This window comes from Bombus terrestris, chromosome 15 (genome assembly GCF_910591885.1).
Source record: "Bombus terrestris chromosome 15, iyBomTerr1.2, whole genome shotgun sequence".
Lineage (NCBI taxonomy): Eukaryota > Metazoa > Arthropoda > Insecta > Hymenoptera > Apidae > Bombus > Bombus terrestris.
The window spans coordinates 1,559,311-1,579,934 of NC_063283.1; the positions used below are offsets into that span (position 1 = coordinate 1,559,311).

At 37.7% G+C, this 20,624-nt stretch overlaps 3 protein-coding genes across 8 annotated transcripts in view; 2 read left to right on the forward strand and 1 right to left on the reverse strand.

The window, feature by feature from the left end:
* The first annotated feature begins 61 nt into the window (after window positions 1–61).
* On the forward strand, window positions 62–6,578 carry LOC100646361 (WD repeat-containing protein 44). 2 transcript variants are annotated; one of them, XM_003400972.4, is made up of 7 exons: window positions 62–339; window positions 1,112–1,280; window positions 1,358–1,742; window positions 1,866–1,993; window positions 2,112–2,249; window positions 2,333–2,626; window positions 2,704–6,578. In XM_003400972.4, the coding sequence occupies exons 1-7, from the start codon at window positions 272–274 to the stop codon at window positions 4,435–4,437; spliced, it is 2,916 nt and encodes a 971-aa protein (XP_003401020.1). In that variant the 5' UTR covers window positions 62–271; the 3' UTR covers window positions 4,438–6,578. The 2 variants fall into 2 exon arrangements, with proteins under 2 accessions (XP_003401020.1, XP_012172053.1); XM_012316663.3 differs by having other exon boundaries at window positions 1,358–1,993.
* Window positions 6,579–6,721: 143 nt separating this feature from the next.
* LOC100642778 lies at window positions 6,722–17,403 on the forward strand. Of its 2 annotated transcripts, none has more exons than XM_048412889.1 (3): window positions 6,722–7,856; window positions 10,704–10,788; window positions 13,545–17,403. In XM_048412889.1, exons 2-3 carry the CDS (start codon window positions 10,744–10,746, stop codon window positions 15,243–15,245), a joined length of 1,746 nt encoding a protein of 581 aa, XP_048268846.1. In that variant the 5' UTR covers window positions 6,722–7,856; window positions 10,704–10,743; the 3' UTR covers window positions 15,246–17,403. The 2 variants fall into 2 exon arrangements, with proteins under 2 accessions (XP_048268846.1, XP_012172058.1); XM_012316668.3 differs by having other exon boundaries at window positions 6,722–7,838.
* Window positions 17,337–20,624, reverse strand: part of LOC100648459 — a 28,552-nt gene continuing 25,264 nt past the window's right edge. For all 4 annotated transcript variants that reach the window (XM_048412888.1, XM_003400989.4, XM_048412886.1 and 1 more), the window contains exon 8: window positions 17,337–20,532. In XM_048412888.1, coding sequence (XP_048268845.1) covers window positions 19,966–20,532 — 567 coding nt within the window. In that variant the 3' untranslated portion in view covers window positions 17,337–19,965. The remainder of the gene's footprint in view (window positions 20,533–20,624) is intronic.

Below are 20,624 nucleotides of genomic sequence, written 5' to 3' on the forward strand. Positions count from 1 at the left end.
TGGACGGTCTCGTGCAGTGTTACCACTTTCGCATCACTAATTCACGTTTGAAAGAACTAGGATAATTGAAATACGCACCAGCGCATTCAACGCAAAACCTGTGCACTTGTGTAACCGCTATTAGAAGTCGAATCATGACTTCGTGCCGCCTGCGATCCTGTGGCCGCTTCTACCTGGCCCTAGTGTTCGCGATTTTGCGAAACGCGTGACGTGCCTTGACAGTACCGATGCGGACAAGAGTATTATTACCGATTATTCAGTGCAGACGACAATGTCTGGAAGCAGCGATTCTGAAGAATTTTTCGATGCAGAGGATGATACTTTTCATCACAATGCACGGTAATTTTATCACTTTTTGCTTATTAAATGATTCTGTTCTAAATCCTATATATTTAATTTTTTATACACCTCGTGCATATAACAAAAAGTGTTCTTGCATAAATTCCATTACTATCTGAATACTGCTTGAAAGTAATGTATGATAAAATTTAACTTGCAATTTTTATTCTCTTTCGATTTATCGTATTCAATTCCTTCTCTTTCGATTTTCGCTTCAAGTTCTTATAGATACAGAAGATTCTTTCGAGTCGCTTTTGTGTATCTAATTTTTATCGTCGTATAGTGTTCTTAAGTAATTATCTTTGGTTAGGTCTGATTTTCAGCACTTATATCAGTCGTTCATACGATCATATGCGGCGATTTCAGGATTAGCATTTGTAAATTTTCCAGAAGTTAAAAGATTAGTATTATAATTCTAGAAATTTTGAAAAATTTTACTATTATACTATTGTTGATCTATTTAATAAATCATTCACTCACTCTGACATAATTATATTTTTTGCTTACCTTTAGTAGGTAAATATTTACATATTTTATTTGTTTTGAATGTTAATTTATAATATATTTAGTCATATATTGTATATTATTATTATTATCACTATTATTTAAATATGTATATTGACATTGTGACATATCAATAAAATTATAGTAAAAAAGTGATTTATATCAGTAATATTTAATAAATTAATATTTTGTTAAAGTAATGTGACATTTTTTTTGTGCTTCATGTTGTTAGGATTATTTCTTAAAATCAAATATTTGATTTTTATAGAAAAAGCAAACAACGTGATTCTATCAGCATTGAAATACAAAGTAAGGATGGATCAGAATCCAGTAGAAAAATGGATGATGATGTTTTTGTGAAACCTGCTCAACCTAAACCAATTGTAGAACCAAAGGAACATGTAACAATAGAATGTATAGTCAATAAAGATAAAAATGTAAGTATCTGTCAACATTGAATTATTATATGCTTAGCATTGTGTTAATTTTTAATAAAAGTTGTTTATTTTAACAGGAAGAAGACGGAAAGGATTCAAGTACAGATAAGAGCGTAGGCAGAAGAAGATTTCGTGAACTTAGGCAACGTATGCAAACAGAGGATGATGATATTCCAATTAACAGTTCTCCTCCAGATAGTCAAACATCGTCTATTGAGGGTGTTTATCCCACTCCTTCAAAAACAACTCATCCATTCAGGATTATAGAACATGATACTCTTAGTTTACAAAGCATGACATCTTTAGGACGAGTGGGTCGAATTTTAGCTGGAGTTGGGGACAGTGCATCTATTACACTTGCACCAAATGTAACCCAGTGCCCCACTTCTGCCACCCTTACCCGTGAAAGCCAGATGTCCTCCATTGTTAGTATTCCAAGCAAAGACGAGGACACAGCATCTGGTAAGGTGTCCCAGTCCTCCAGCATCCTTACGTTATCAGGGGATATCCTTCAGGAATCCTCTGTTAACAGTAGGTCCAATTATAATTCTCACTTGCAAAATGACAAGACTGTTATGCTTCAAGAACCGGATGTCATCGCTAGTACAAAGAATAATGGAAAGTCAAACGAAGACATTACAATGGCTGGGATACCTGTTGCACCACCAAGACGTAAAAAAAAGTCAAAAGCTCAAACACCTTCTGATCTTGCAGTACGATATTTATTAACATAACATTCTAGCATAAAAGATACTTTCTGCAATAGCATAAAAGATTGTTACTAGAACGTGGTTTTGAATAAGACAAATAAATATAGGTTTATAATTTTAGCCTTCCACGACAGAATTGGCATTATCTGCTTCGCCGTTACCAAGTCCAGCAAGCACTATCGAATCTATTACCAGAGAATTTGAACATTCTCTTGATATTCGATCTGCAACGAAGGGACAATATGTTGTTAAACCACAAGTCTGTAGTACTATATACTTGTAAAATATAGCTTCATATTTACATAAAGTATAAACTGTTTACTATTGTCATTATTTATATAGGATGAAGATAGATCAAAAGCCGAAGGTCCATCGACCGAAGAGTTGGAAAGGTTGGAAAAAATGAAAGCTGAATTAATGAGTTTGAGATCAAGCGACAAATCTAGTAGTAGTCCACTGGGATCCATGTCCAATAATAGTATTGGCCGTTATTCATTAGGTCCTCATAAACTATCGGGCTTAAGTCCTCAAGGTTCGAAGGAAAGACGAAAATCGGCAGGTGATCAAGATATGGTTCAACAGTTAAATATGTTTGTAAGAACAAGAACAGATTCTGGAAAACGACTAACCGATATGGTACGTTATGGATGGAAAATCTAAAAATGTTGTTACTCTTATTTATATTTCCGCAATAATGTATTAATTATTTTTAGGAAATTTTGGAGCAAGTAACTGTTCTAAACTTAGATACTGGAGAAAGAGTACCATTAAGTATAGCAGAAGATAAATTGCCACAGTGTATTAATCCTTTGTCACTTCATATTATGAGACTTACTTCAGAATATATAAGTAATTCTAGTCTAGAAAAGGAAAAAGAAAGTGACGAGGAAAGTGTTGATAGTAAAATGTCTAGTATACCACCGGATGAAGATGTATCTGTTGGTAGAGTTCGGAAAAAGACGCAGAAGTTAAAACGATTTTTAGGATCTACCGTGAAGAAAACAATGGATAAAGCAAAATCTATTGCACAGGAAGTATCGCATGCAAGACATAAAGAAGATGTTATGGATATAGTAGATGAAGTATATCCTGGTGAACAGCAATACATAAAACTGAAAGCTTCTAATAGTCACAAAGGACCATATGAATTTAGTTGTTTACAGCATGTTCAAGATTTGAGTGGCGAGCATGTGGGCCCTGTTTGGTGTATGAAATTTTCAGTTTGCGGACGATTACTCGCTACTGCAGGTCAAGATCGAGTTTTAAGAATTTGGGTTTTACGGGATGCTTTTACGTATTTTCAAGATATGCGAACTAAATACAATGCTGAAAAAGTTAGTCCAACTCCTTCCCAAGAATCTTTGGTTTCGCAACAGTCTATGGAAGATCCTAATGTCGTGGCTAGTGCCTTTAGTGAAATAGAAGGGACGAAAAGTCCCTTTATGCCAAAGCCATTTTGCACTTATACTGGACATACTTCGGATTTGCTCGACGTTTCATGGTCTAAAAATTATTTTATCTTATCATCGTCAATGGATAAAACTGTGCGACTTTGGCATATATCACGAAAGGAATGCTTATGTTGTTTTCAGCACATCGATTTTGTTACAGCAATAGTATTCCATCCTCGTGATGATCGTTATTTTCTCTCAGGATCTTTAGACGGAAAACTTCGATTATGGAATATTCCAGATAAAAAGGTAGCTGTGTGGAATGAAGTCGATGGTCAAACTAAATTGATTACTGCAGCAAACTTCTGTCAAAATGGGAAATTCGCAGTGGTTGGTTCTTACGATGGCCGATGTATATTTTACAACACCGATCAGCTGAAGTATCACACGCAAATACACGTTCGATCAACGAGAGGTAAAAATTCAACGGGAAGGAAGATCAGTGGTATCGAACCAATGCCGGGAGAAGATAAAATTTTAGTTACTTCAAATGATAGCCGAATACGCTTGTATGACTTGCGAGATTTGAATTTATCATGCAAATACAAAGGTTATGTTAACGTTAGTAGTCAAATTAAAGCAAGCTTTAGTCCCGATGGACAATATATAGTTAGTGGTTCGGAAAATCAATGCATTTATATTTGGAAAACTCATCATGATTATTCGAAATTTTCAAGCGTACGTAGAGATCGAAACGACTTTTGGGAAGGTATAAAAGCTCATAACGCTGTGGTGACATGCGCAGTATTTGCACCAAATCCAGATAGTATTATTAAACAAATTGAAGAAAGAGAGCACTGGGAAGGTAAAGAAGATGCAAAAAATCTGGGTAGTTCCACCGTAGATGTTCCTCCCGTCGATCCTGTGGTCGAGCAGCGTACTAAAGGCTGTGGCGGTCATGTTCTTGTGAGTGCGGATTTCAATGGCTATATAAAGGTTTTTCTAAATAAGACAAAACCTAAGCACAGTTCCCTACCAGCATCTGCTCTCGCGTAACACAATACTAGTTTTATTTGTGCACTATTGTTAATACAAAAAAAAAAAAAAAAGATTAATAAGAAAACACCAATATTATATACAACTATTTGTTTTACCTCAGTGGATTATGTAGGACTCACTGTATGCTGTTTTTAAAGTAAATACGATTGTATTAAATACTTTCAGAAACAGAATATTTTGAGATGCATGCCAAAAGGCTTACTTCACAAAAAGAAAGCTAAGATATAGTTAATAATACTAAAATATTCATAAATTCGATGCTCAGGCAATATATCGATTTCTTTTATTATCAAGATGAACAAAAACATGTTTTTTTTTTAATTTTTTGTAAATTAAACAATATTTGCATACATAATTTCTACTAAAGCTTTAAGTAAGCCATATAAACCGTTATAGTTTTATAAGATATCGTATTTTTAGCACTTTTTTAAATTGAACGTATTTTTATTGATTTTTCTCTCTTGTATTATATCTTTTCGGTGCTGGTTCACTGCGGTCATATAGAGTTATACATGGAAATCTTGCCGAAATTATGTTACGAAATACACGTGTTTAACGGAATTGTTCGTTTCTATTATATTTATAAACCGAAAGAGCACCTTGATGAAGAAACAAAGTATAAATACAGGCACGTAAGCGATGGCTGAATAGAACAATTTAATGGATTGTATGAATAAACGTAAACTTATACTTGATGATCCATCGTTAGGCAAATGTTGGATAGTATCTAGAAAGTTTCATGAAAATCAAATTGGATTTTCAAATCCTAATGGTTTCTAAAATATGTTCTAGAACTTTACCGTGATAAGATAGCGTAATACATCGAAGACAATATATTAATAAAAAAAAAAAGAAGGTGATTTGAAGTTAAAAGGCATCATTGTTAAGTTTTTGTACGAACAGGATTCACATTTTAGAAACTATGTCACCCCGTTCAATCAGAAAATTGACATTGCACACTGTGTATATTTAATTTATACATACCGTATCAATCCAATCGGTCGATGTGAACGAAAAGTTTATTTCATACGCAAACATTACGCGTATTACATGATACTCATAACACTCGCTATGTTTAATGTTCGACACGATGTCGTAACTGTCATTTTAATCTGATTTAAAGGGTATACGAAATACCTGTTTCGCAACGTGTCAATTATAACGGCAGAGACGTATACCGTGTACGAGGGGCAACAGCTTAATGCTGTTTCAAACTCTGCATTTTACGATTCTGTGTATTTGATAAATCATGTCTTTAAGGATGATGCGCTATTCAGTCGCGTGGTGAAGTATGGATCGATGGTTGATCTCTGTGTCGCTAATATTATAAGTGCTTGCACAGACGCAAAAATGGTGAAACCATCGAATTATAACGTACGATGTATTTTATCTGTATCGTAAATTTAATGTAAATACGCAGGAAAGAAATTGTAGGTATTTTGTGTAAATGCAATTGTAAATATATTATTCAAGCGATAGCGTAATCGCTTATTAACGACATTGTCATTCCGACAGCGGCGTGCACAAAACTCTTGTTTGTGATCTCGTAGTAATCAATAATCATGTAATATATTAATGTATCAATAGTGTATTCATGTATGGAAATGTGTCTGTTTTTTAAGTTGCCGTCACACAACAATATACATAAAATTTACCTTAATCATTAGAAACGTTTCTTTTCATCTATCGAATCATCGCGTACATTTCACCCGACCGTTTCTTTGCTTCCAATTTCTTACACGCTTGGAATGTTGTATCTTAAAAAAAAAAAAAAAAAAAAAAAAAAAACGCGAACAGTTAATGGTCAAAATTTAGTTAAGTATTCCTTACACCAACAGGAAACACCTCTGGGTATATTCACAGAGGAGAAACCGAACAATGATCGTTGCTAATAAGATTCTATCCATTGTTACACACAGAGACACAAGTACCGGCTGGTACTCATCTATAGGTCAGCAATGCGTGTGCGGTCAGTCGGTCGGTCGGTCGGCCGGCCGGTTGACTGTCAACTGATTCACCCATTTACAATGTTCGTACGTCTGGTTGCACGTATGTATGTGCAGTCATTGTCCTGGGTAATTAGGATAAAAGTGTACTACGCAATTAAAGCTTCGTGTGAAATAAACAAGTGAACAGTACTATAAAGCATTACATAGTTCCCGATCTTGATGTTACTCGAATGGTGTAACGACTTAAATTGTGATGCGCAAAGACTTTTAACAATTAATTTGTTGATGTCGGTTCAACGCAGACTTTTTTACGAACGTTATTTAAAAATGCTAGAAATTAGAGGCTTTCGTTTTTTAAATATTTAATGTTACCCTTTAAAATTATATAATTCGTAATAATTATAAACGCTCGTAAGTACGACAAACATTATTTACTAAAAAAAGAGCAAGAGATCACAGATTAATATTAAAAACATCTATTGCATTTAACAGTATGAACCTGGTAAGTGAAATTATAAAGTATAATGATAATGGAAACATTCGATTCAACGTAGTAGTCGCATACGAAGCTATCAAGACCAAAGAATTCGTCGAATTGTCTAGAATTGTTCTACGCGTTAGTCTCCCACGTCTATTAAATTCAGGCGTTCCGTGAACCACGCAACGTTCACCTGCACGGTGGGTAGTAGGTACACAGAAAAATGTTAAAGACGCATGTTACCGCAACATTGTAGGTCCGACAAGTCGCACGCATACACGCGACAACATGTGGTTATCGGGAAGGAAAAGAACAACGAATAGGAGCACCACCGCGACCACATCTACAGGAGTCGTGGTCGTGGTCGTGGTCGTGGTCGTCAGAAGTGTGGCTCGAACGAGAAGAGATATCCTCCGGTTCGTGAGAGACCTATATAACTGTACTGTGTGTCTGGGTCAGGGGGCGGGCCGCCACGTTTATAGTATACTCTCTATATCGGACAGGTGTACCCCATTCCGACTCCACGAGTTCTCGCGTGCACCATCGGGCGACAGCCAGGCTGCAACGTGTCTTTCTAGCTGCCTTGACAGATATCGTGGCGCATCGCGGTAAACACGAAGAGATCAGTCGCACGGGGAGCCTTCGAGGACACTTAACGAGTCGTTTGGAAGAGCACGAATCAGCAGCAACTGGCTTTGGCAAACGTCTCTCGGGTCCTACCTTCTCGCGCCGTTCGCCGGTTTCGTCCTCGTTTTCGCCACTGAAATCGGTCGAGATCAATTGTCTGTGCTTTAGAGAGGCTCCGACCGCGCGGGTACGCGGAGATTTCGCGGCACATGGTGCTTCAATCAGTGCGGTGCATTGCTCGAACCCTCCTTTTCTTTCTCATCGCACATCTTTGACACGGAATCTGGAAAAGAGAAGTCACAAGTTCATCTGCGTTTTCACGTCTACTTTCCGATTGGACAAACGTAAGATATTTTTAAGCTGTACGTATCGTGCATAATGTCGATAAATCGCTTGTAAATAACGCCTTGCAGAAATTTGATAGCTTCATGTTTACCGATGGCTGATCGATGGAGATTGCCACGGAAAGTAGAAAGTAATTAGATTCTTTGACCATGACTTTATGTAAGGCAATTACGTACGAGATCTTCTAGACGTATTTATCGTAGGACACCGTGAATTAATGAATAATTAGCACGTGTTAAGATGAAATCCAATTATCGGTTGACAATGATAAGAGGAATTGAAAATCGGAGAAATTATACCGCGTTATAGTTAACCACGTGGTAAGCGCTTTCGTTCTATCGGACGTGCGCACATGTGCGGCTACAGTTGACAGCTGCTAGTCGATCGAGAATTATTACCTTATGAAATCAGTACAGAAATCAGTGAAGCGAAATAATTTCAGTTAATTTTTTGTTATTGTAAATCATGAAGCTTTTTCATAAAAGAGTAAATATAACATCGAGTAGATACGTATTTCCAGTTAAACGAAACTCGTATAAATTATTAATGATGACATTCCAGCTAAGCTTATTACTAAAGATATGCCAGTTTAAGTATAATTAGCATATGCAAGGAATGATTAATAACATTGAATTATGTTACTTTCTATGTGATTGTAACACGACGCACGCCTTTACTAGGAAAATGCATCGAGTTGCCATCAAGTTGTCAGTTTGCTCTATTACGTTCGATTACCATATAATCACTAGATTATAGGCGATAGGATAATGTATATACATTATGTGACTACATTTCATAAACACATCATCGACGATACTAGCGAGTATCTTCGCTTTTCCATTTATCGCATACGATTATGAGCTTTTATCTATCAATTAATTATCCTGTTTTTGCAATTTGACATTGATTCTAAATCGATATTGATTTACATGCCGACAGACTGAACTAACGAGACAAAATTGATTTAAAGTGAAAAAGTAAGAGAAAGATGGATAACGAGCCATTAAATTTTTGTATTTGAATCCAACGATGAAAGAGTTAACTCATTTATTTCTGTTATATTTTAACGACGGACGTCTTCGTTATTCCGATAGTGTGGTAATCGAGAAGAAAGGGGAACGAGAATATATTTTGACTCTTTTTCCATATGGGTCGCTATTAGCTACGCACTTATTATGCGAATGTCTGACTTTGGAATTACCACACCGCTGGAACCGTTATATGTATTTGGCACCATGCCACATCTTCAGCGTGCTCGATTCATGGCTAGCATGGAACAACGGACGTGTAAACAGCCGCCGGTGATTTTTATTTAAACATGGCCTCGTAGTGAAAGAAAGAACAGGTGTCGTGGTCTATCATGGCACGAATCGTAAAGCAGAATAATAATTAATGTATGCCAGTAATAAATAAGCGTTTGTGACTTCACCGTGTTAACGGAATTCGGCGTAGATCGCGATTTCTCAAAGGAACGAATAAATTATATACTGGCGCGCGCAAAACTTTTATGTTGCACGTTACGAACAGGAAGAAACGCTACTTTTATTGCGGCTGCGTTATGCTTCGCCATCGCATAAGTGGAAGAAAAGTATTTTTTTTTAAATTCTCTGTATCGTGACCGTAAAGAATTATCGAATATTAAATAAGTTTGAATCACTTTCGTATAGAGATCAATAAGAGTTTCGAGCTCATCACCTTTAAGAAGTTTTCAGCTCACTATCATCGAAGTGGCACATTAATGACCACTCAAATCTGAAATCGGTGATTCGTTTCGTGTATCGCCTGTTGTCTGACTTGAAATAGGACAGAAATCTATTGCCAAGGACGATTTTAGCATTGAATCCACGTAAGTGGATTCGGTACGCCGATAGGTGAAAACCTACTTGCCTACATTCATCGGTAGTTTTCTGTGTATCTCGAATTCACCACACGATTATGGTCGATTCACGAGCATTTCGCCTTGGAAATCTTAATTTTTTTCGTCTTTTTATATTTGAAAAGCATAGGTACTCGCCATTAACCAGTCACAGGAAACATCTGTAAGGTCGAATAATTATCGCGGAAGGAAGACATATATTTCTCGAATACATAATACATTACCTTTATTTAAATAAGGTTCGTCTTCCTCTTTCGGTACTTTTGCACGTACGAAGGAACACGGTAAAGTCGAAGGAGCACAGAAAAGCCGACACGATCACGATCGTTTCGATAGTGAAATCAGCTTACGTTTCTTCTCAGTTGTTATTTCTCAGTCATGGCAAAGAGAATCGATGATCGTTGGCGAAGACAACGTGCTAAATGATTTATGATGTTTTCTGAAACTCGGCGCGGGTTTGACGAATTTGTTTTATACCTATAGTTATCGATCATGGCAGTCTGGTATCGCGGACTACAACGAGGTAACGGAGCGAAAACCCGGACATTCGACAGGAATTTGGGACAGGTGGCCTAGTGGTCGCATGAAGCGAGCGTGTCTGATAATTGACGATTAAACACGAGCGAGGTGTCCAATGATGGACCGGTTCGTCCATTTAATGTTCGATATTTTCTACTAACAATTCTTCGTATCATCTTACTCGTACATCGATTCCGATTGCCGTGAAATTATCGCAATTACGAGCTTTATACGGTGCATATCATAATTTCTCCGTTTCTCGATCACCAATTGTACTTAATTTCGTTAACTTGGATAATTTCGGTGACCCATTTATCTCGATCGTAAAAGGAAAGCTATAATCTTCGATTGACCATTATTATTTTAGATATATGTACATTAGTAAATATTTTATTTCTTAATAACTCTAGGCGCGAACATTATTTGTAAGAGATTGCATTGATTTAAAGAAGAACAATTATTTTTTCAGCGGTACGGTTAGAATACTTCACCGTGGACGCTAACACGGTATGCGGTGGCGAATCTTCATTTTAGCCTGTCTCCTACTAAAGGGGGTAAGTAAATACGATTCTCCCTTTCATTTCTGAAATAACTATCTTTCGAACGTCTACGTTTGCTTCTAAATCCTTTAATATTTTTATACTTCCATTGGAATTCTAAAGATATCATCGTTTATTAAAATTTCGGTCGCGTTAAAAATTCCAGTATGAGATATAGGGAACATTTTGCGATCACGAGAACGAAGCTCCGAATAAAATCTACCAGTTTTAAAAGACTTTTTTGCGTAAAATAATTGAACGTCCGATAAACGGGACTGAAAGTCGGGAAAAAACATATGTGAAACAGTGAATCAGTGGTCAAAACCGACCGGAGGTAAGAAAAACACGCGGCATTATTACAAAGGGGGTAGGTCGGTATGTCTGCGTGGGTAATTACTACATTATAACCCAGATATCGCGGTGGGTACATAGCCTGCGATGCCGTTACCCAGTGCTCTGACCCAGAGCTAAGGGCGACTCGAGACCCGGTCGATGTCTTGAAATGGTGCGCGGCGTTCCGATCCGGCTCATCCACGTCTACTACGAAGTAACGTTTTATCGTCGGACCTTCACCACGAATCGGTCTTACAAGATTGCGCGCAAAAATCGCACACGAAACGACCGGTTTCGTGATCTTACCTTCCCACCCTGCATTCTTGAGGACCGACACGATTTCAATTCGTTGCTTACTTTTTTCCCATCGCTACTCGGACAACGTTCATTCTTCCAGACCGCGGGAACATTTTAAATATTTTTTGCGTCATCAATTGAAATTAATGATCAGCGTTATTACCGCTGCCTGCCTATGCATGGAACGGTTCTACGAAAATGGGAATTTTGCTTTAAACTGTATCGCGATGATTTAACGTGTTTATTGGTAAATCGAGATTCGAAGCTCTGTAATTCTGTAACGTAGTGCTTCTTCTATCAATTACGAAGTCGATTCTAATTTGCGATTAATTTAATTGATAATATTATAAATAATATGATCAATTCGTAATTAATGTAAGTAATGTGTCATAGGTGGATATATAGCGTCAATTATTCAAGAGTATTCTTATTGAATGAGACTTAGATAGTAGAATAGTGTCTCGATTATGCATACTGTAGTTAGCAATAATCATACATCGAACAAGATTTTCCATGACCATATTTCGAAGAAAGTTGATCACTTTTTTATTAATATCGTACAAAAATACGTAATGAAAGATACGGAATTTAAGCACACTTACTTCTCAAGCCTTCGTTTGCATTCTTTCAACGATATCTTCCAACTAAAATATCGGAGAATTATATTAGGCGGTATATAATAGAGCGTGATAGTCCCTGTGTACAGGCAGAGTCAAGTGAATGAAGCGCAGTTAGAATGAATGAAATACCTTTGTAAGACTACGAGAGAAATTCTCAGAGGTAGGAGATCGCTCGGTGTAGAGGATAATCATCAACCTTCGTGATCCCTATAATTTTCATTTTTTGCCAAATCTCCTTCTCAATGGTATTAATCAGACCTCGAATAATAGAGAATTAATTACGTCGTTATTATTACGAGCAAAAGCGTAGGCTGTTATCGCGTATCGTTATTACGGTTTCCAATGAAACAGCTTATTAGCGATGTAATCTTGAGAAGCTCGTCGGATTGAAAATGAGAACAGCGCGATATGCAAACACCATGCAAGTCGTTTTAGCTGAAGGACGGTCACCGTGTTTTCTGGCTGGACGCGCATCGTCGTGATCGAAATTCATCATGGGTTCATTCACGATTGACCCAGTAAGCCTTTCGAATTATAGGACGCGTTGGCCGGATAGTTACAACGAGATAAGCAGATGTCGGAATCGGAGGACGGTAGAAGCGGAAAACTGAACGTGTATCCGAAGCGCTGAGCTGGCCGATTGACCTGCGGCTAAAGACACGGGTGGTCCGTTATGCCCCAGGGTCACGCGTGAGGCAATCAGCCACTACACTGGTGTACGGGCCCGATGCTCCTATTTCATCGTTTGGTTGCCCCTCCTCGACCCTCCGAACCCGTCATTCGTCGAACAGTCAGAACGGGTTTGTTGATCGGAGACTGTTGTCTCCTGTATTGGCCATCAGGAATGCACACGGCAGGAGATAGCTCTCTGAGCGAATCTTCGGATTGTGACAAGCGGCCAAGGATGAAAAATGCCTTTGCAGAAGTCGACAATTTTTATCTTATTATTTTCATCGCCATATTTCCTATAATTTCAATATCGTGCAAGGAACAAGTGGAATATTCGTTATTCGATGTTCAAGTTACATTTATATGCATATAATGGCTACAATAAAAATTTGATATTATGAAAACGAAACGTAGATTCACCGCATGTTGTATTATCTGATAAACAATTTTTATCACTAGATGATTCAAACGATAATAATTCACGCGAGACGAAATGTCGCAAACAAAGTTAAACTACATCCATTACGTATATATCGTTCGTTCGCATGTTGAAGATTAATTCTTTTGTCAGGATCGTTCAGAGTAAATTCGTGCATCGTTGCACGATAATTTAGGTGAATGTATATGTATAGGTATTCGCTGATTGCACTTGCGAGCTGATCCGGTATAAAGGTGGCCCGTTCCTGAAGAACTTGCACGTGTGTAAATTATGTAGTCCGACAACGTCAATCTACTTTCACGCTTTCTCGTCGTTTATCCCTTTCCTCTCAATGGACGTTCTACAAAATACTTCACTGCCTACTTTGCATAGAAACACGTTTACACTGATGCATTTCATTGGTGTGTTCGCAGCTGGCTCGAACGGAGGATGTCGAGGTAGTCGAGGCAATTCCCGGAGAGGACAGTCGTAACGATAATTCAGCCTTGAATCGTCAAGACAACGACATAAATACCTCGGACCAATTGGCGTTAGAATCGTTAGGCGAGAAGGATGCCGGTGGTAATCATTATAAACCGGGTGGTCTCCGAGGTCATCCCCTCCCTCTCCCTCCAAGTCGAGGTGGACTGGGACTGCCACATCCAAGACCACACCATAACGTCGCGTATCATGGTCCACCGCCACCCTTGCCGCCATCGAAAGCGTCATCGGAGGCCATTGACAAGATCTACACAACGGGTAGTGGGATTAGCACAGCTGTAGGTGCAGAACCCTGGCCAGCACCCACGCCAGATATGCCGAAGATCATTTCGTTGGACGTGAAGTGCGAGAAAAATCTAATGAAAGTTTACCTCGGCTTTGATAAACCGTTCTACGGTATAGTCTTTAGCAAAGGCCACTACAGTAACGTTAATTGTGTGCACTTACCAGCAGGCTTAGGGCGCACCTCGGTTAACTTCGAGATTAGTATTCACGCGTGTGGCACAGCTGGCAATACAGAGAATGGTTTATACGGGTACGGCGCTGAATCCGGGTCAGGAACGTACTTTGAAAACATTATCGTGGTGCAATACGATCCGCAAGTTCAGGAAGTTTGGGATCAGGCGCGAAAGCTGCGATGCACTTGGCACGACTTGTACGAGAAATCTGTTACGTTCCGTCCGTTTCCAGTCGACATGTTGGACGTGGTGCGCGCCGACTTTGCCGGGGATAACGTTGGTTGCTGGATGCAAATACAGGTCGGCAAGGGTCCATGGGCGTCCGAAGTCTCGGGATTGGTTAAAATTGGTCAGACGATGACGATGGTACTCGCGATAAAAGACGACGATTCGAAATTCGATATGCTCGTGAGAAACTGCATGGCACACGACGGAAAACGAGCGCCGATTCAGCTGGTCGATCAGAGAGGTTGCATTACTAGACCGAAGCTTATGTCGCGGTTCACTAAGATTAAGAACTTCGGTGCGTCCGCGTCGGTTCTCTCCTACGCTCATTTCCAGGCGTTCAAATTCCCCGACTCGATGGAAGTGCATTTTCAATGCACCATACAGATATGTCGGTATCAATGTCCAGAGCAGTGCTCCGAATCTCCTTTGTTGCTGGAGTCTCAAGGTCTTTTGGAGAATCATCATCCTCCGTCTGGTGGACATCCTGACTCCGGCTACGGTCTTCCGCCCCCTATTCCGCTTCCTTTGGAAGCGTATTTGCAGGCGGCTGCGGGACGTCCTCGAGACGAAAGACGAAGAAAATCCCGAGAAATAATGCCGAGTCCTCAGAAGGCGGTCGGAGTCAATCGTATAATACGAGTTGTTTCTACAGGTGACCTGACGTTTTCCATCGACGAGTCGAACAACGGAGAATCGAGCGGATCGACGATGATCTTCCCTGTACGGAATGAGAACACCGCGAACGCGGCTATGATTTGCATGACTACTCCAGGTTTCGTCGTTACTCTCATAGTACTCCTTGCCGTGTTATTATTCTCGTGTATACTCTCCACCTACCTCTGTCTACGCCTAAGACCGTTCTCAGGAAAAGCTAGGAAGGCTGCGACGTACTATAACGAAGAACAAAGCACGCCTAAAAAGTCAACCAGGACGTGTTTTTACTCATAGGTACAAGCGGTCGTAGCATTGTGAAACATGTACATTGCGAAACGTTATGCTGTCGATCGGCTTTACTTTTGCGTAGAGAAGCTTCGTATCAAGCGGGTTTCTTCCTAGAGACTGGTTTGACGATTTTCATAGTGTTAAATTATTTATTGAAGCAGCTATAAAGCTAGATACGCATATTATTTAATATTTCGCTACGGGATTGCTCGACAAATCGGTCGCCGGTTCTTTTATACCGCAAACTGTACAATTTCGTTCTGGTAACTTACTTCTTAGTCGTTATTTCATATTTATTCTCAGACCGATCAAGATTTATATTTAATATATTGAATGTCGCGCAAACCGGTCCTCTTGGTCGCGCCATTACAGGTATCGTAGAGGCTACAGAATGTCGCAAGCACAATTCTGTACATCGACACGTATCAGACAGAATATTGTTTGTATTAAAATAAATACGATGCTCTCTGCATCTACGTGTACAATGTCTGTTCGATCAGAACGGTCGACTAATATGGATTTGTGCTTCGTCATAACGAAACTTACGCTCAAGCCCTTGCTGGCGACTGTGTATAGACACTCTGAAAATTTAGTCAAAGATAATCAAACATTTTGCCCTTGCAACTTCTTCGTTACAACCATTTCGGGACCATGGTATCTGGGTATTTCCTTTTTTAATCGATCGTTACCCGTTACATACCTATTGACAATATGTAACTTGATGCAACTAAGGCTGAAATATTATGGAAAAATAGTCCAAAAAATGTTTGTTTTTTTGACATTGTTGACGATATTATTGTTTTAATATTATTTATTTATTAGATAATAACGTTTCAAATGTTTGCGGCTTTATATGCTGTATCTTGTGTATTTGTAACGGTGTAAGAGCCAGTCACTATTATGAAACTATTAAAAAATTTGCTATCTCGAGTTGAATAATTCTATGTATAAGTTAACAATAAATACGAAACGTTTCGCTTCAGTGAAGCGAACACTTTTATACGTTAGTTTATGTATGCACGCGTTGCCATGTAACGGAGTTTCTTTTTCTAACTAAATAGAGTATGTATCTTTATTTAAAACATCGTATTAGCAGTTATAGTGAAACGTCGATTATTTTCCAGTAAATAATTTCGCGCATTAACAGAATTAAAATTTCAAACTTTCCGTAATACAATAGAGAATAAAATAATATTTGTGATATACTCGTGTATTGTATGAAAGAATACGTAGCAGTGAAGTGGTAAGAAACGAATTAGATTTAGCTAAATTCACTACTCCTTCTGAAGTAGATATTTCAAATGTTGTCACATTTTTGTGCTTTCATCAATTTTAATACAATTTCAATCCTACCTTCTAAATAATAATTTTTCAGCAAAGATATATAAAGAAATATCAACTGTATTCACAAGTTTACATCCTGAGTCATCATTGTCTGCGTTTCTCTTAAGATATCGATTTAATCGATGATGAGACATTCTAATTCGGTTCTAGATTGTTATTGTAATTGCTACATGTTTCGTTCGAAGGTAAAACGTAGACGTGTATATTCTTGACTTTGATGATGATTATCGGTCTGTCGGACCTGTCTGTCGGTCTGTTTATGATATAATCGACGTTTCACTGTAAAGGAATTGAAACCGATGCGTGGAAAATCATAGACAATAAACAATGATCAATCTCGTATTGCTATATGTATCGATCTATCGTATACGAAAATTTTGTCCGCTAATTACACGAGTGAAAGAATACGATACAAAGCGTTAAGATCAAGTGTATAAAAGAACAGTCAGTAGCTTGTAATAGCATACAAAAGATTATAATTTAATACTTAATATTAATGCATATAAGCATATAGATATAAAAATGTTTATAAATTATTTTTCATCGATGAAATAATGTATTTTTTACAAGAATATTAGTACTTTAACTTTTGTATGCGAGTAAATATATAATTGTATTTACCATACTTTTTTACATGAATATTCTCACCTGACGTTGTTTGTGTTCTATTGTAAATCTTAAATTATTTTTCCCTTGGGAGGTATAGAGACACAGGAAGAGAATAATCATTGGTTCTGTGGAAATAGATCAAGGTCCTGTAAATACATTTATTGGCATTATCATTGATTTATATTAAATAAAAACACAACCTATCGATTAACAATCGACTTAATTCTTTGTTCCTTTCGCTCGAAGTATTGTGGTAGTTGTCCAGCATCGCACATAGTTGCACACATAATTGGTGGTTGTTGATACTTGCTTTAACAATTTTTGTATTCTCCAAGAATACGAGAACGTTCTTTCTTTCTTTTTTTTTTTTACACGTGTATACATATACTTAAAATAATCTAGCATAACACAATTATTCTGGCGATTTGCAAAACGTTTGGACGAATAAGTATATAGAATGTAATTATCCAAACACCGCATCATTAATTAATCTGTTCTTAGAGGAAGAGGCAAAAGACAAGTATTTTCATTTTTTATTACAAAGACAGAAGTGAAAATATAATATGTAAAAGGACGTATGGAAGGGATTACGAGGAAATCTTGCTTTCCTGTACAGAAAGCTTTGCCCTTCTGCTTTCGTACTTGCACAACTACTTTTAAAGCGGAAAGCCCTTTTTACGATAGAACCTTCCAAATATACGCTTCTTATTTATATATATAATTACGTATATATACTTGGTATTTCAAGTTTAGTAACAAAATCTTGTTCATGGTATTAAATGTCTTCCTGGACATTCTAAATGCGCGTTGCGTTTCAAAGATTTTTAAATAATCTCGCCTACTATGTAGTCACCTATTTAAAAAACCTGAGAAGGCAATCGATTTTCATGGAATTTTCAACCTTCAGTTGACACTAACAAAAGAAGGATCGAAAAAATATATATATATATATATTTCTCAATCTAAAATTAAATCGATTCTTTTAACGTCTAATATGTGCTTTATTAAAAATGTCAACGAAAGGTTAAACATATCGAGGCATCCATTAAACTATGTCGCGATTTTTCGTATTAATCTAACGTAATAATATAAATATTTAAAAACAGATGAAAATTTAAGCTTAGTAGTAGCATCTTTCAATTTTCCTGAAAATATTTACGATATCGTTTCTATTCTCAGTTAGCTGTTATTCTCAGCCTCTTTAGGGCTAACTCTAGAGGTGCTGTCATTTTCAAGTTTCCCAAGAGTTTTGATAATCCAACGCATTTCATTCAATACGCGATCACGTCTTCCGTGCAATGTTCGAAACTAACGATTATTCGAAAAACCAGATAATTATTAGGTTTTATTAGTTTATGTAATTCGGTTTATTCTATATTGATTTCATATTATGCGTAAGGCAACGTAATAACTTTCTCTTAATGATATCGATGCATCGTATCGAGAACGCCCGGACTCAGACATCCACATTTTCTCTGATGTTACGATTATTTCAATACCTATTACTTTAATATTTAATAAGTGCAGTGTAATTAAATCAAACGATACGAGATATCGAAAACTCTGGCATACCTACATCATCGATAATGAGCAAAGGTTCGTGTCTAAAAAGGGACCATGAGAAGGAAGAGAATACATATATCTAACAAGTAGAATTCTTATTTGCCAAATACTAATATAAAACATTTTAATTCTATATTTTATACAAATGTAATTCAAATGTTATTCTATATAAAGATACAAATAGAAAATAATCTCTTTCTGAAAAAATATATGTATATAAATTTTATATAACATCATCATTAATCGTAGTATATGAATGTATATAAATTATTCAAAGGCAGATTAACATTAAATTTTTGTAAAAAATATTCTCCTTTTATGTACAATATTTATTATTATTTGTCAATAATAAATATCAAAATGTCAATCTCTAAAAGAAATATTTTAAATAAAAATATAAAGACTACGTATAGTTTACAAAATTGTATATATTCATTCCTACACTGTTGTAGCATACTAATTTTTATTATATCGAACGCCGTTCGATTTCTATTATAATTAACAAATATCGTTATCAGCACCTCTAGTGAATTCATCATTAAATAGATAACAGACGCGCAATGCTACAAGGCATATTACGACTTACGATAGAACAATAAATCATTTTAATTGCATTAATTCGTACTCTACAGACTCATAGAAAATACTAATACGCACCTTTTCGTTAACGAATTACCTAAAGAAAAAAATACGCGCCGAAAGCATTTCACCTATCGTCTTTGATCCGATTAATGAAACATCGAACAAAGAAAACAAAACATTTCCGCTAATATCATTCGCAATATTTAAAATGAAATATCATTTCTACGATATTCACAGCGAATAGCTGTCACATTGTTCTCTTGATGGAAATCTCCCTTGCGAATTGTATATATTCGTTCTAGATCAAATATTATCCTGCGTGATTATGCTCTTTACTTACCCAATACCAATAATTGCCACTCGACGATAATCATCTAGCAATGCTTTCGTTTACGAGTTCGCGTGAAAAGAAAAAGGAGAATATCGTTGTCATGGAAATCTATGAAAAAATTTCCGTCACAGAATCCTCCCTCGAAGGAAATACGATCGTCTCGAAATCATTCGCAAAAAGAACCTGTCGCACGTGATTTGACGCACTTAAAATACTTTGTACAGGGTATTATTGTACATTGTCTTTCATGGAGCGTACACGGCCGCGTCCCACTAGCGACACAAAAGTCACGAATCGTCAACCTCTCTCGACCGAAGGACTCGTGGCGACTGGATTCGTTTGTTTTTGTTGAATTTGTTCCAGATGAGTTGGTCTCGTCGTGCAGCGTACGCGCAGCAATCCGTAAGGTAGCCAACCGTTCGTCGAGTGAACCGCTCTATTGTTCTTTCTGCTGTCGACTGCCTCACGTTGCGCTTGCAACCGATGCAGCATCGCGCCGGCGACAAGCGCGGAAATGACTGCAGAAAGCGCCACGACGATAAACAGCGCGCTGAAACCGGGCATCGGCAGGCAGATACCATAAACTACTTCCTCGCGTATTCTACCTTGAAAGACCGTTACTGCTTCTGCGTGTGTGTCCGGGCTAAAGGCTAGATCGGCTTCGGAGATCACCTCGTACAAACCACTGACGCCGACATCGGCGCTGCGGATTTTCCTATCCGATACCACGACCGATCTCTTTCGTCTGCCATTTGCAGACGAGAGAGGTATCACGGGTATCGCGCTGCTGTCACCCTCGAGATTCCGAGGCCCGTGCGGGAATTGGTCTTGATCACTCTCGTATCGTGTCATCCGTGGAGGATCCTGCAAACGAAGGACCCTAAGTGTCAACGATATGCCAGTGGAAAATGTATAAGCGCATGAAGATCCTAGATAGAAAAGAAACTTATTCACGC

Coding starts and splice junctions, on each gene's coding strand:
- LOC100646361 (XM_012316663.3), top strand. CDS start 272: ATGTCTGGAAGCAGCGATTCTGAAGAATTTTTCGATGCAGAGGATGAT. Junction 1,281..1,357: donor TAGTCAATAAAGATAAAAAT/GTAAGTATCTGT, acceptor TTATTTTAACAG/GAAGAAGACGGAAAGGATTC. Junction 2,627..2,703: donor GAAAACGACTAACCGATATG/GTACGTTATGGA, acceptor AATTATTTTTAG/GAAATTTTGGAGCAAGTAAC.
- LOC100642778 (XM_048412889.1), top strand. CDS start 10,744: ATGCGGTGGCGAATCTTCATTTTAGCCTGTCTCCTACTAAAGGGG. Junction 10,789..13,544: donor CCTGTCTCCTACTAAAGGGG/GTAAGTAAATAC, acceptor GTGTGTTCGCAG/CTGGCTCGAACGGAGGATGT.